The sequence below is a fragment of the Condylura cristata genome, unplaced genomic scaffold (assembly GCF_000260355.1).
Source record: "Condylura cristata isolate star-nosed mole 26May11 unplaced genomic scaffold, ConCri1.0 scaffold00008, whole genome shotgun sequence".
Classification (NCBI taxonomy): domain Eukaryota; kingdom Metazoa; phylum Chordata; class Mammalia; order Eulipotyphla; family Talpidae; genus Condylura; species Condylura cristata.
Genome location: NW_004567109.1, coordinates 5721984 through 5736055, shown reverse-complemented (window position 1 = coordinate 5736055; position 14072 = coordinate 5721984). Strand labels below are relative to the sequence as shown.

The window sequence follows — 14072 nt, the reverse complement described above, 5'->3', positions numbered from 1 at the left end:
AGAGAAAAACCCAAGCTGGACCTAGTAACCCCAGCTCTCTGGGTCTGTGCATAGTGCCCCTACAGATGTCCATATGACCCCATTTCCCTTACCCCACACGCCCCGTGGCTATGCTTCATTTCACTGCTGTTCTCCAACAGCTCAGTATCATGGCTTGGTTACGACGCCCCTCCACACCCCTTCCTCCCGAACTCCTGCTTTCTGGGTTGAGCAAAACCATTCTTGAAAATTGTTAGGTCTACCGTGTAACTGCGAATGGTCTAGCTCAGAAAACACAAACTTTATCTTCCTATTTCTCTGGGTGTACTTAGTGAGACGTTTCTCAAAGATACTCACTAGCATCTGACACAACTGATGGAAACACTTTCAAACGGCCTGGGGCTGTTAGTGGATTCTGGTTTATAATCACTTTTGATTTCAAAGGTGGTCAGAAAAACATTTGACTTCAAGGTGATGGTAAAATATAAGAACCAAATTAGGTTTCTTTCAAAGGATGAGGACACAGTCCCTAAAAGTATCAGTACAGTTATGTTCTCCTTGGTATACTAAGGCCTTCATCATTTGCAACAAAAACCAAAAACAATTTGCACAATTGATGGTGAGGGAGCACTGCGAGGAGCAGCTGTTCCTCTCCATGCTCGGTGGTAAGTGAACAATGTCCTGCCTCTGACCAGGAAGGGGCCACGGCTGGCATCAGCATTATCACCCCACCCTTGAAGATTCTGACTCATAAAATTTGAGAGTGCAGCCCAGGTAGCTGCACTTTTAAAAGCTTCTCCCGTGATTTTATTGCAGGTAAGACTGTACAGGTAAGAACCACAGCACCAGAGAAACTGCAGGGGGCAATGTGTCCAGCAGTCAGTGCACCCATCCACTGAAGCCACGCCAGAATTGCAAGAGGAATGCAGACTCAGGACTATCAGGTTCCCTTTGGGCAGTTCTCTGACTAATCCAATCCTAGTTGACATAAGCTATGCAACATCCATCGTCTCACAGATTCCGGGTAGATCGGGATAAGTTCTGAAAAATCAGACTGTCCACTGCTAACTTATATTATGACCTTCCTTTTTTGTATAATCATAATATCAAAATATTCTGAGCAACATTCAGTTTATAACTGGATTGTCTTAGCCACACAGGCGGCTGCCTGGTTCAGGCAAGCTGCCCCAGGAGGAGAAATTCCTCTGTCTCCTGAGACAGAAGGCAAGCCCCAGGAGAAATAAGACCCCAGGACATAAAAACTCCTGGGAAGCTTCCTTGCTTTCTTTAAATAAAAAAGCAAACCTCACATAAGTCTCCAGGGCATAATGGACAAATTTTAACCTTGACTACACAGGTGTTGTGTGATATACAACTGTACAACTTTCTCTTAATTTACTCCTTTTAAAACAAGCACTAAGTACTTTCTGCTAGCCTTAAATTAGCCATTAGCTTTTCTTTAGACAGTCACTGATAACACTGCTAACACAATTTATTACTACCCCAAGACCCCTAACAACCTTTTGCTAACAAGCTCACCCTTTCCCAGACCCCTCTTCCTTTGAGTGATAACTAGACAGCTGTATACATGATAACTGTCACAAAACGTATAATCTATTATACCATAAATTGTTAAGAGAAAAAAATGCTTTTTCCCCTTGTCCTTGAGAATGTTTTATGAAGATATCTCATTAACTTACCCTATGCATTATTACAATTAACTACTTGCTACACAGTATAAAGAAAGACCTGCTGAAGGAATGGCAGGAAGACTTGCACCCTATCCTGACTCCCGTGTCTTCCTCGCACCCGCTCCTCTCTCCCCCTTTTGGAATCTCCGCTTGCCGACGCCTTCCCATCTTAGGGTCCTGCCTGTGCTGCCTCCAGACACTTCAAAAGTTGGAGCTGGTCTCTGACACCTAGTCAAACCCTTGATGTGATCAGAGCTTATGTCAAAGAAGAGGGGTTTCAATCAGCCTCTGTGGCCAAACCAGGAGGCTGGCCAGCTGCGGGCTTTAGCTGAGTTCTAGGTCATCTACCTGGAGGCACTTTCTTGATGGTCAAGTCAGGGAGTACTTATAAAATTTTAGAAGATCATTTATGTATTCTCTGCACCTTTGTAATACTGAGTCAGAGCATGAGGAAAAACATGAAGCACTGATGTTACTATCTCAAAAGTGGAGTCCAAACTAATACACGATCACTGTGGCTGGAAACCTCGTTTCTCTAAATCGTGCTCTTCAGGTAAAGGGGTCATTTACCTTATATCTTCTTCTATCTTCGCCTGAGCTTCAAGGTCAAAAGGATCGGCAGAAAAGAGACGAATTCTTTCTTGCTCTCTCCGGGCTCGGTCCTGCTGCTGCTCCACCAGGACCCTGGAAAATTTCTCTACAAAAAGGGGGATACTTTAAGTACCATTATATTTTCATCCTTTATTAATACTTTCCCACATCACATAATTTCTCAAAATGCAACTTTAAGAGATGCAAAGAGGATGACTTAAAAATTGTTTCAAATGAGCAATTACATTTACTTTCTGTCCTGAGCAAGACTAATTTTTTACTTAAACCAGTGTAAAGAATTTGCAAAAATAACTCACTCACATAAGAAGTTAGTTATTGTATTGGCTGTACTCAGAGATGACTTCAGTTGAAAACAGTGGGGAGGACTAGCTGCCCCTCCACTCCCTGTCCTTTACTAGGAATAAAATGCAGCACCACAGCCCTGGCTCCTTCTGTAGTTCGCATTTCCTCTGCAACACTCTCTGCCTTAAAGGAGAGAAGTTAAGTGCAAACTACTGCTAGCCTTTCTGAATTACTAGGATAGTGGGCAGGAAAATCAGTAAAGAAAACACAGTGCTTGCTTTAAGATGTTACAACATGAACCTTTATTTTGCTATTTCTTAAATGAGGGCGCAATTACATGTACAAACTTGACATATGTCATCATCATGGTCTTTGGCAATTAGCTATGTTGCAGTAGACATTAAAGAAACCAAGTTAATGATCATGTGAGCTACTAGAACACACAAAATGGATGAACCTAAAGGCAATGAGTGAAAGTAGCCTGACACAAGAGAGGATACTGTGTGAATCCATTTACATGAGGTTGACAACTAGGCGAAACTCCTCTATCATGCCATTAGGAGGAGCTGGCTTTAAGAGAAGCAAGAACTTTCTGGAGAGAAATGTTTTGTATTTTGAAGCAAGTGGTGGTTACACAAGTCTATCAAAAGTCAACAAATTATCTGTTTAGAACCTGTGTTGTTTCTCTGTAGGTAAATATCACGTCAATTTAAAAAATGACCTCAATAAATGGGGGGGAAAAAAATGTCACCGGTGGAATGCACTATAAAGTGTCTGTTAGGTTTTAAAATTTAATCAGTACAACTCCATAAGCCAAGAGTAAAATTGGAGAAATTTACAGAGAAAACATTATGCGTAAAGATAGCTAAAAGAAACCTTTGGTTTATTAAAAGAACGGTTCAAATGCAACTCCAAACAAGCTATTCACTACAACCTCGCTACTGTCAAATCTGAGGTGGATGAGACTGCAGGGGTTGATTCTGCGGTGCAGGCTGATGCCAATGGACCTGTTTTCTGGCACGAGAAGCATTTCAGCAGGCGTCAGTGGGCTTATGGGCGCTCTCACTGCCAGCTCTCACTACACAGGCTGGAACAGCAGTGCTGGCTGTGTGCTGCGCAGGCAGGGGCGGTCTGGCCGCATCAGACCCGCACGCAGTCCTGGCACTCCTCGCCGCTGCCATTGACCCTGGCCCTTGACGACAGCACCAGTTTCTCTCTCACAGACCAGTTGGCATGTTCAGTACATCAACATCCTGGGTTGAGCACACCAGTGCTTGAGGTTTTCCAAATCTCTCCCGAAGTAGCTGTGACACAACCACTTCACCTGAGGGCAGCTTGAGAGGCTACCAGATGGACAAGCTTACCAAGGTCTCCACTGAGCAGAGCCTCTGCCAGGGGTGGGTTGCGTTCCTTCAGCAAGGACAGCTCATGGGGGTTGGCCAGCAACATGTCTCTGAGCAAGGCTGGATTGTCCAAACCCTGAGGAGATGAGGCTATTTCTCCAGGAGATGAGTGGGACTGCTGTGCGCCTGGTGGCTGGCGCTGCCGGGAGCTTGATGTGCCAGGCACAGCTATACTACGGAAGTCTATTCGGGGTAGATCTGTTGGGAAAATCGATTCAAAGTTTACTTCAAATGACTCCATAAAACAAGCATTTGAAGGAAACAGTAGAACACTTGCTTATGCATGGTATATAACAGCTGGAAATGGACATTACAGACATCCTCGCGCCCTTCACCCCCACTTTTTTTCATGCTGCTTTGAATACTGAGGCTGGCAGTCTGGACAAACAGTAGGGAGGGATGGGGAGATTACGGCAGTAACCCTGAATTTTTGGCTGACAGCCCAGATGGCTTTTAAAATTTATTCATGTTTGAAAAAAAAAAAAGCTCACACCTAAAACTATTATCAATAAATGTAACTGCATTCACTTGGATGTGGTTCTTAAGAAAATCATGATCTGTTTTGGTATATGCTTCAAAGAGCCCTGCTACCTTAGGTAAAGAATGCATGCATGTAAAGTGAGTAGCATAAAGGTCAGACGTTAAAACCCTACAAGTCTATGATGAAAATACTGGTTTGGAGAGGTTCTCAAAAGATCTTTGAGTTTATACTTTCATCTGGGTTAACACTCCTCCCGCCCTGGGGAGCGAGTGGGTATAGTTACATTATAGGAGGGAAACCAGAGGCACTTGCACAGGTTCTCACTGTGAACACACTGAAATATGCAACAGGTCAGAGGCCACAACCTCCCGCTCTAGATTCCAGGTGAGCTAACCCTATTAAAATGAAAGGAAAATCAAAATGCTTTACTGAAAGGACTCAGTATTGCATGATTTACATGAAATATCCAGAACAGGGAAATACATGAAGACACAAAGTAGACTGATGGTTGCTTAAGGCTGATGGTTGCCTAGGCTAGGAGGCTTGGGGGGAAATGGGAAATGAATGCAAATAGGTACAGGGTTTCCTTTTAAGGTGATGAAAACATGCCAAGGTTGACTGTTGGTGGTAGCTGCACATCTCTGAATATACTGAAAATCACTGAATTGTGCCTTTAAAGTGAGTAGATTGTATGTTATATGAATCTCAATAAAGGTGTTATTTTTAAAAAGTAAAAATTAAAATTAAAGGGGGCCTCCCTGATGGCACAGGGGTTAAATGAAGCAACCTCCGGCCACTGTAAAACAAGGTTGATCCCTGGCCAAGGAGTGACCCACAGGGCGCAGCAGACCTCTCCTGTCTTGTCCACTGCTTCCTTTAGCAGTGTATTTCAGTAGATCTGACTGTTCTGCTCATCACTCTGACTCTGGTGACTCCTCTCACCCCCTTGTATCCCAGTTCTTGTATGCATAAATAAACCTTAAAAAAAAAAAAAAAAGAAAAAGAACCAGAATGAGGGACTGAATTCACATATCTTTAATCCTCAAAATGTAGTTGGTGGCCACACTTGTCTCAAGCCTGGAGCTATGCAGAAGCCTTGGGGACCTCAAATAGAAGGGAATGCTCAAACTCAGGTGTAAGGTTTCTGCCTCTTAGCGTCGGTTCACTGGTCACTTTCTTCAAATAGACTTCAGCTGGCAGCCAGTATGTACATGTGTATACACACAAGTATGAACTCCCAACCAATTCTGGCCAAGTAAAGGGCATGGGTGTCATGATGTAGCTAATCTATACAGACTAGCAAACACATGGGTGGGCCTTCGTCACGAGTGGAGAAATTTTATCTCCAGACCCGTGACACTTATCTTGCGAGTCCATTCACTGCAGAGTAATTTTGAAAAACTTGTTTACTGTAGAATCCAGGTCCCCTCCCCCACCCCATGTGGTTGTGTGGTTGTCTTGTCCATACAGGACAGTGCAGGAAAAAAGTGACTCTCTAGCACAAACCACCTCACCAAATTCACCAAAGGAGATTTGGTTTCTACTGATTGGCATATCTGAATCATAACTCTTTTGAAAGTTTAATAGCAGCCCCAAGGGACGGATATAATCCAGATCTGGGAGGAAGAATGCTGAATGGTCTCTCGTAGACCGTGTTTCAGGCTGAATGAAAGCCCTATCTAAGCTGGAGTCTGTCATCACCCAGGCACTTTCAGCTTTTATTATAAACTTTAAAACCTAGTGACCTAGAGACCAAACACTGTTGCAGAGAATGGGAAAAATGAATACATTTCATCAAGCAGTTCCTTCTGATTTTTTTTCCAGATCATGTATGTCTGAGTATATGGAGAAAGCTACTTCTCCCCCATCAAATGTACATACTTCCACACAATCCTGCAGATTGTTCAGAGACACAGATTCCAGGCTATAAATACTTATTCTTGGATGGAGCATATATGATAGATTAACAGTATAATAGGTTAAAAAAAAAAAAAACAAAACAAAAAACCACAATTAACACTACTTAGGAGAGAACCAGAAGTTGGTAGACCAGCAGATTAACATTTATAAAACTCAGTGTCATGGAAAAATCACCAACTTTTAATTCCTGTGTTTTCATTTATTAGCTGTGTTGCTCTGAAGACATTAATTTAAAAATTAGAGCTTCATCTGTCAATGGTAAATTAAAGAGTGATCTCTTCCCCTACAACAGTTTGAGTGCGCACAGAATATGGCGCAAGTGCTCAGCTGACCATAAAACGTTCCACAAAGGTCAGTCACTGAAGCCCGGACACAAAAAGTAAAAGGCAGCCAGCCAGGAATCGCGGGCATCAGTAGCCTTTCAAGTCCTTCCCACAGATTATTGATAATAACAACAGAAGCTGAAACACTGAGGTCTTGCTATTTGCTCAAGATTTAAACATGCATTATTCTTACATCATCTCTAGAAGTTGGGTTCAATTTGGTACCTAACAGGTGAGAAAACTGTTTGAGCAAAGTTAAATAAGTTGCCCAAGGTTATACAGCAAGCGGGAGGCAGAATCCTAACATGCCCCCAGGAGGTTGACCAAAAGCAGATCCAAGCCCCCAGGCCGCCATCCTAAGCCAGCTGCTGCCTCTTGTGCCAGGGGACTCGAGTCGTCAGCTGCTTACTTGGGAACTGCACCGGAGGGCGAGCATCCGCATTCTCCTTTTGTCGTAAAATTACAACATCTCCATCTTTCAAACCGTAAGAAGCCAGCGATCTGTGGTTGTCTGTGAGAGGCCTTTCAGCATAGACAATCTAGCACAGAAAAAATGGGACAGTATTAATGCACTGCAAAGTAAACCAACTTAGAGTAAAAAGCTACAATTTTCCTCTTCAGCTCATGCCACTCCCAGCTCAACACCCTCCACCAGCTTTGGGTGTGCCAGCACACCCAAAACCCAAAGTCCTGTTCCACTCACTCACCGTGATCCCCAACCCCACCTTAAAATGTAATGTACCCTCTGCACACACAGTAGTTTATTGTTTTTCCGCCCTATTAAAATGTTAAGCTATTTGAAAAGAAGGATAATAATGTTCTGTTGGTCACATCCCAAATGTCTAATCAGCATACAAGATAAGTAATGCCCGTGTATTTGCTGACCCAAAGGACAGATGAGTCTGTGGAAGCACTGGATATATTTAGATTCCATTTTGGGGGAGGAGGGGAATGGGAATGATTTACTCTGGGTATATTAACTATGCTTTTATTAAATAATGTATACACCTCCTTTATCAAGGTACATTCAACATAATATTGATAAATGGTACACAGTAAGTTAACATCTATTACCTTGCAAAGTCACAATTTTTTTCTTGTGACAGCTACTCTCTTAGCAACTTTCAAACATAGGACAGTACTGTCAACTTAGTCAAACACTGTTCATTACGACATCCAACGTGTCCACCTTTGAATGATCTTGTCCTATGGCAGGTTCGAACGTTTCCCAAAACTATCCTCCTGCATTCTTCCTTCTCCTCTACCAACCTGCCATATTTTACCACTCTTATCTTTACGAGTAGAAGATAAAAGCGGAAGAAATTCAGAACAAACACAGACAGAGAAAAGGATCAGGGCTGGACCTCTAATAAAAAGATCTTTATGACAGGCAATCAAACATGTAGAAAATCTGCGAGCATAAAAAGCAGTGGAGGGAGGAACACACCTAGGGCCCGCTGTGATTTCCCGGGAGGAGCAGAAACCTACCCTACACGGGCGTACACTTGGAGGGGCGCTCAGAGTGAACCTGGCTTTTCCTGCCTTCTCAATTCCCATCTGTCGAGCTAGCAGGTGGAGCTCGGAAACCATCCCTGTTGTCCTTCCAGGTTTCTCTGCTATGCCGCCATTTACAGTATTTCCTCACACGTCTTCATTGCTCACATAGAAAGACTGCCTGACACAAACCTAAAAAACACAGTACTTACACTGGAAAAGCAAAATGATTCTGGCATGGCTGCTCTCAGAATTTGCACTGACAGGAGGACTAGAACTTAAGAGGAATCTGAATCTACCTCCCTCCAAAACCAAGTCATTTTGATGAGCAGGCTGATTTGGAAAACCTGTAGGTTCAATTATACAACTAGAGAAAGTACTGTTAGATTTTACTCTTAACCTGAACAGTTAAAACAGGTTACAGCCAATTGCAACTGTCACACTGTAAAACCATTCAACTGTAGTCCATAGAGGAAGTACACCAAAATCAACAGGCTATGTAATACAACCAGGACTCATATAATCACTTGTGGGATTGCTTGGGAAAAAGCACCACAATCTGAAGTGGCAAGTGCCATCGGTGTACGGCAGCAAAGCACCACGCCAGGAAACACCTCAGAGGCAGCGCTCACCAGATGGCATCAACACTGTGAAGCCACCTTAGTAAAACATGGAAAGCCAAGCTACAACAGCAGACAGCTACCACTGACCTACCAAGAGGCAGCACACTAGGTTCTCACAGTTCCCACTTAAAGCTTGCATCCGCTAGTCTACGGAGCATCATTTGTCTCATTTGTGGACAAAGAAACAGACACAGTGTTACATGACCTGAGGGCACACAGCTATTGATATTAAGAGAACTGGGAACGAAATCACAACTTCACTTTAAAGTCTGGAAGTAGGGGCCTCCCGGCTGGCGCAAACAAGGGGTTAAAGCACAGCACTATGAAGCTGTCTGCAGCCACTGCAGCACAAATTCGATCCCTGGCCAGGGAGCTGACCCACATGGCACAGCAGACTGCTCCTGTCTCGCCCGCTGCCCTCTCAGTAGTGTATTTCAGCAGGTCCACCTGTTTTGCTTCCCATGTGGTGAATCCTCTCACATCCCCACATCTCTGGCCTACACCTCAGTTCTTGTGTGTGTTAATAAAAATAAAATCTTAAAAAAAAAAGTCTAGAAGTACTTTTTCCTAGTTCCGGGTACAACTTCTCCAGTCCAAAGTCCAGAAGTAAGCATGTGAACTCCCTGGGAGATGTCAGAAGCATTATTAGTCACCCATTCACCACCTAGAGGATATATCATGGGGGATCAAAACACTGTCCACTGCTCAACTTGGCATCTGCCCTGAATGTGTAGAAAGGACAACTACCAGCTCTGCACTCTCTGGATTCCCATTTATCTAACTGCTCAGTCAATTTTTAAAAAGGTATACAGCATAATACAGCAATATAAAAGCTAAGATCCAGATAACCATGAACATCAAGCATGTATTTGAAACACTGTTATCTGCCCCCAAATTTCTAAAAGTACTAGACTGGAGAACATGGGTAAGGAGCAAATATTTTTCCACCAACAAAGCAGCAGGCAGGTATTCCATTTTAGTCCTAGAATGCGCGCAAATAAACAAAGGCCTCAATGAAACTATAATTTCCACCAAAAACCCTGATTTTATTTTGTTAGGACAGGTTTAAGAGTCTAAGAAGAAGCTTAAGTCCCAAAGTAAATCTGAACGGTTTCCAACTTAAACTGAGTGTCTCCTGTACCATCGGTCTAAAACTTCTACCAGTCAAACCAAAATGAGTTTTTTAGTGACACTGATCGTGATCTTTCCATCATTTATTATGTTGATTTCAAAGGCCAGAAAGCTCAAAACAAATGCAGGTTTTGCCAGTTACATGAACATACAACAGGAAAATTTATAAGGTGCCTCCACAAATCTTAGGAGGCACCCTACAGACTGAATTCTAATCTTAATCAACAATTAGCAATAGACTAATTAATACAATTCAAAATCTGTAAGCATGATGTGGCCAATGTCTTCTGGTCTCTTTTTTTTTTTTTTAATTTTTTAAAAGATTTATTTATTTATTCATACAGAACTGGGGAACAGGCCAGAGATGCAGAGGGTGAGAGGCTTCACCAGAGACAGAGCGGGGAGCAGAACAGGCAGATCGACAAAGTACACTGCTGAGGGGAGCAGCGGGCGGGCAGGAGAGGTCTGCCACGCCATGTGGATCTCCTCCAGGGCAGGCGGGGATCGAACTCATGCAGAAGTGGCCTAAACTTCTCAGTGCAGTGCTTTAACCCGCTGCGCCAGCAGGGAGGGCCAGTCTTCTGGTCTCTTACTGAGTACCTTCAGCTAACAGAAAATTTGACCATACTGATCTAGCATCAAGCACCAGAAACTGGCCACAAAACTTCTGAAATCACATCTAAATGGATTCCTAATAATAACCACCATGAGCTACAGACCACTCTATGTAACAGTCTGACTTTCACAATCCTCTGTAGGCTAATGTGATGACAGTTATTAGCAGCCTTTCAGAATACTTCGCAGTTTCATATCCAAGCACTTACCCTCAGAAAATAATCAGAAATAGGGGGAACACTTAAATACATAGATATCCATGAGCATGACATGCATAATTGCTCCTAATTTCCTCTGATTCAAATGCCCAGCAGTAGGAAAACAAACTGCAGTATTAGGTGTCTATTAAAATCATAAATTGGAAGAATCTGAAATGTTAGGGGAAACTGCTGATAATGCAGTGTTGGCTTACGAAAGTAAAGTTGGAGTTGTTTTAGGCCATCCTGTGAGAAAAAGACTTTTTAACTATATAAAGGGGAGAAAAGCTTAGAAAAACACAGTAAATAAACTATTTTTATCTCTCCATTAACAAGTGATTGTAGTCTTCATCCTTTTTTGCTACAAATTATCTACAAAATGTAGCTTTTGTGTGGAAAAATACACAAAAATTAAAATGCCAGAACCATCTACAGTAGAAAACTTCAATTTCCAGTGACCTAAAATACCGTTTTACAAGCCACAAGTACCACTGTGTGCAGACGGTATTTCCAGGTTCAGAGTTACTGCTATTACTAAGCACTTCAACAAGCTTTTGAGAGTCTTCACGCATTCTGTACACTTCTTTTTCTTAACCACATGCCACCTACAGAGGTAAATTATAACGATGTTTCAAAAGTGCAAAGACATTAATTAAAATGAAGCTAAGTTCTGATAGCTGTTTGAAGTTCACCAAGCCAACTCTGCATCAAAGCGTCAAAGTGAGGCATGACTGGCTGCCAGGCCCACGCTCCTGCCCAGCCGGAGCACGCCCAGCTTTGATCACCTGTATGACAAGGGGTTTCTCTTCTGAACTTGTTACCAATGCCTTAGAACTACTATCATCTGACTAGAACTATTAAAAATGGACATCTTTCCAAGTGTACACTTATGCCCAGTAGATATAAATGATGTGACCAAGTTCTAAGCCAGTGATCCTTGCTGTGGAGCAGCATATAAGACGACTTAAGGCTGTAGGAAGGAACCAGAAAATGTAACTCTCATTTCCATTTATTTTAACTCATCCTTCCTTCAATTCTACTCATGTCTGTCTACAACGTGGGTAAGGTATTATTTCATATATACATATCACAACTAATGCTCAGTGTATCAAGTATATACACATATTTAATGCATATATTCGTTCACACATATAATGTACTTCACAAAGATGTACATTCTGAAACATGTACTGAGCATCCTTGACTGAAAAAACTTAGCAGACTAAAGGTCCTAACACAGAGGGCCAGGAAAGAATAGAAGGGGGAAAAAGTATTTCTTGTAGAAATGGAGGTGAAGGAAAGAAGAGAGCCCATCAATAACAGGAGTGAGATCAACAGACCAGACTTCCAGGCAAGGGAAGGTGAGTAATACGGAGAGCCCTGGGAGGTGCAGGTGGGAAGGAGAACCTCAAGTAAATGAGAAGGATGTATTTGTGAGTAAAAACTATAATGATGTTTACTAGTATGTTTTGGTGAAAGGAAATGACTCAAGTGTCTAGGGTGGATCCTGTTCCTGCCTGATGGGCAAGCAACTAAAAGAAAACCGACCACCACACATCTTAAAATAGATACTGTGTTGGGTTACAATGGCGCCAACAGAACAAACTCGAAAAACAGGAGAGGCTTACCGCTGTGTAATACGGGCTTAACACGAGTCGCCGCCGCCCAGGTTTCCATATGCTAATTTGCTTTGGGAAGTCAGTAAATGCCAAAACTAGCCCTAATGAATAAGAGTTTGGAGCTGGCCTAATTGTTCAATTAGCCTCCCAAGCTGGAAGAGGACAGTGTCTGCCCTGACCATGCCATGCAGTTAATTCAGGCTAATGCCCTCTTTAGTTATTTGTTACTGCCATCTCAAAAAAGTAAGGAATCAAGACAAGCTCAATTTTTATCTTTTCCTTAGCCCCAGGAACAACCAAATCAATTTCCACTTTAATATTTTAGTTCTCCAACCAGCTGCTGATTATTATCAGAGTAACTGAACCAATAGTAGGAAGAGAACCAAAGAAAAAGTCACTTTCAAAAGGGTTGGTGTTCCCTGCAAAAGTTAGCCTTCCTGTCCTCTCCTAGTTCTCCACTTGAGGGGTTCACACTGACAGGGAACTGGCTCCTGAGTCTGCGGATTAGCTTTTTACAGAAGTTGCAAGAAAAAAACAACCTTTAACCAATTTCTCAAATTTTTGCCAGACTATGAATCTGAGTGACACTTTGCACTCTGAGATAAATTCTTTCTGGATACTCAGGTTTATGCCAAAGTTCTAAAGTTCACATAATGAAAAGAATCATACCCACTTCTGAACAAAATATTGACACATTTGTTTATCTTAACAAAGGGCAGAATGAGCAGAAGTTGGGCAATAGTTTATGGAACTATTTCATAACTGCAATAGAAAATCTAGATTTACATTTTGGGGCATTGGAGGATTCTAGAATTTCCCTAGTATTTAGATTAAGTCCTAAAAGGCCCAGTGTTCAAGCCAGGATTTAAATGTGTTAGTGTGGAGGCTACTGAGTTCTTCCTAAGTCTTTCTGGTGGCAGTCCCAACGTATTTTGAAAATAAAGCTCTTAAATTATTTAAAATGCCAGGGCAGCTGACCTTCCCAGACAGGCAGGGAAACGAGGCAACCAAATTACACTGAGAAGATACTGGGCCACTTTCAAGAAATACCCTCATAAAATGAGCTTTGCATTGACCCAAACTCTGAATTGTGACCTGAAAGAAGAGGGATTTCGGCGTCCTACCAGGGAAGAAATGAGAAACAGTTTGAGTTGAATCAATATTTGCCTTGAAACACTCACACAGAGGCATACACATAAGAATTTAACCAGAAACGCATGTGATGGTGAAAAAAGAACATTTCCAAAGGCCTCCAAGCGAGGTAGAGCAAGTCTCAAACTTTCCTTCCTCACCTAACGCGCAAATCTGTACATTTCGGGGTAACGTGTGCTTCAACAGGAGTCCTCTCCCAACGAGCAGGTGAACATCTATCCACCACGATGACCCAAACTGGTCTTTCCGGTTGGGGAAGCAGGACGGAGAACGCCCGCAAACCTGGGGCTTCTCCTTAGGACCGCGACGACACCCCAAACTCCGGACCACGAAGGGGAGACGGAGCCAGGGCGCCAGAAGGTGGGGCGGGCCGCCCTACAGTCCACGCGCCCCTCACGCCGCAGTGGGTGCGCCTGCGGCCGGGCTCCCCGCTCCCTCGCCGGCACCCACCCCACCCCACGCTCGGGGTGTGCGCGTGGGCAGCGACCGACTCCAGCTCCCTCCCGGATGCGGGGGCGAGCCGGGGATGGCCGAGCTGCTCCCCCACCCA

General features: G+C 43.1%; 1 protein-coding gene across 2 annotated transcripts in view; it reads right to left on the bottom strand.

Moving 5' to 3' along the window:
• LOC101630433 (protein DDI1 homolog 2) overlaps positions 1 to 14072 on the bottom strand; it is a 42324-nt gene that overhangs the window by 18541 nt on the left and 9711 nt on the right. Inside the window, exons 3-5 of one of the 2 annotated variants that reach the window (XM_012722376.1) lie at positions 7101 to 7230; positions 3929 to 4165; positions 2241 to 2367 (exon numbers count right to left, since the gene is read on the bottom strand). In XM_012722376.1, the coding sequence (XP_012577830.1) occupies positions 2241 to 2367; positions 3929 to 4165; positions 7101 to 7230 (494 nt within the window). Of the gene's footprint in view, positions 1 to 2240; positions 2368 to 3928; positions 4166 to 7100; positions 7236 to 14072 lie in introns of those variants that run through there. The other variant, XM_012722375.1, reaches the window with a different exon arrangement.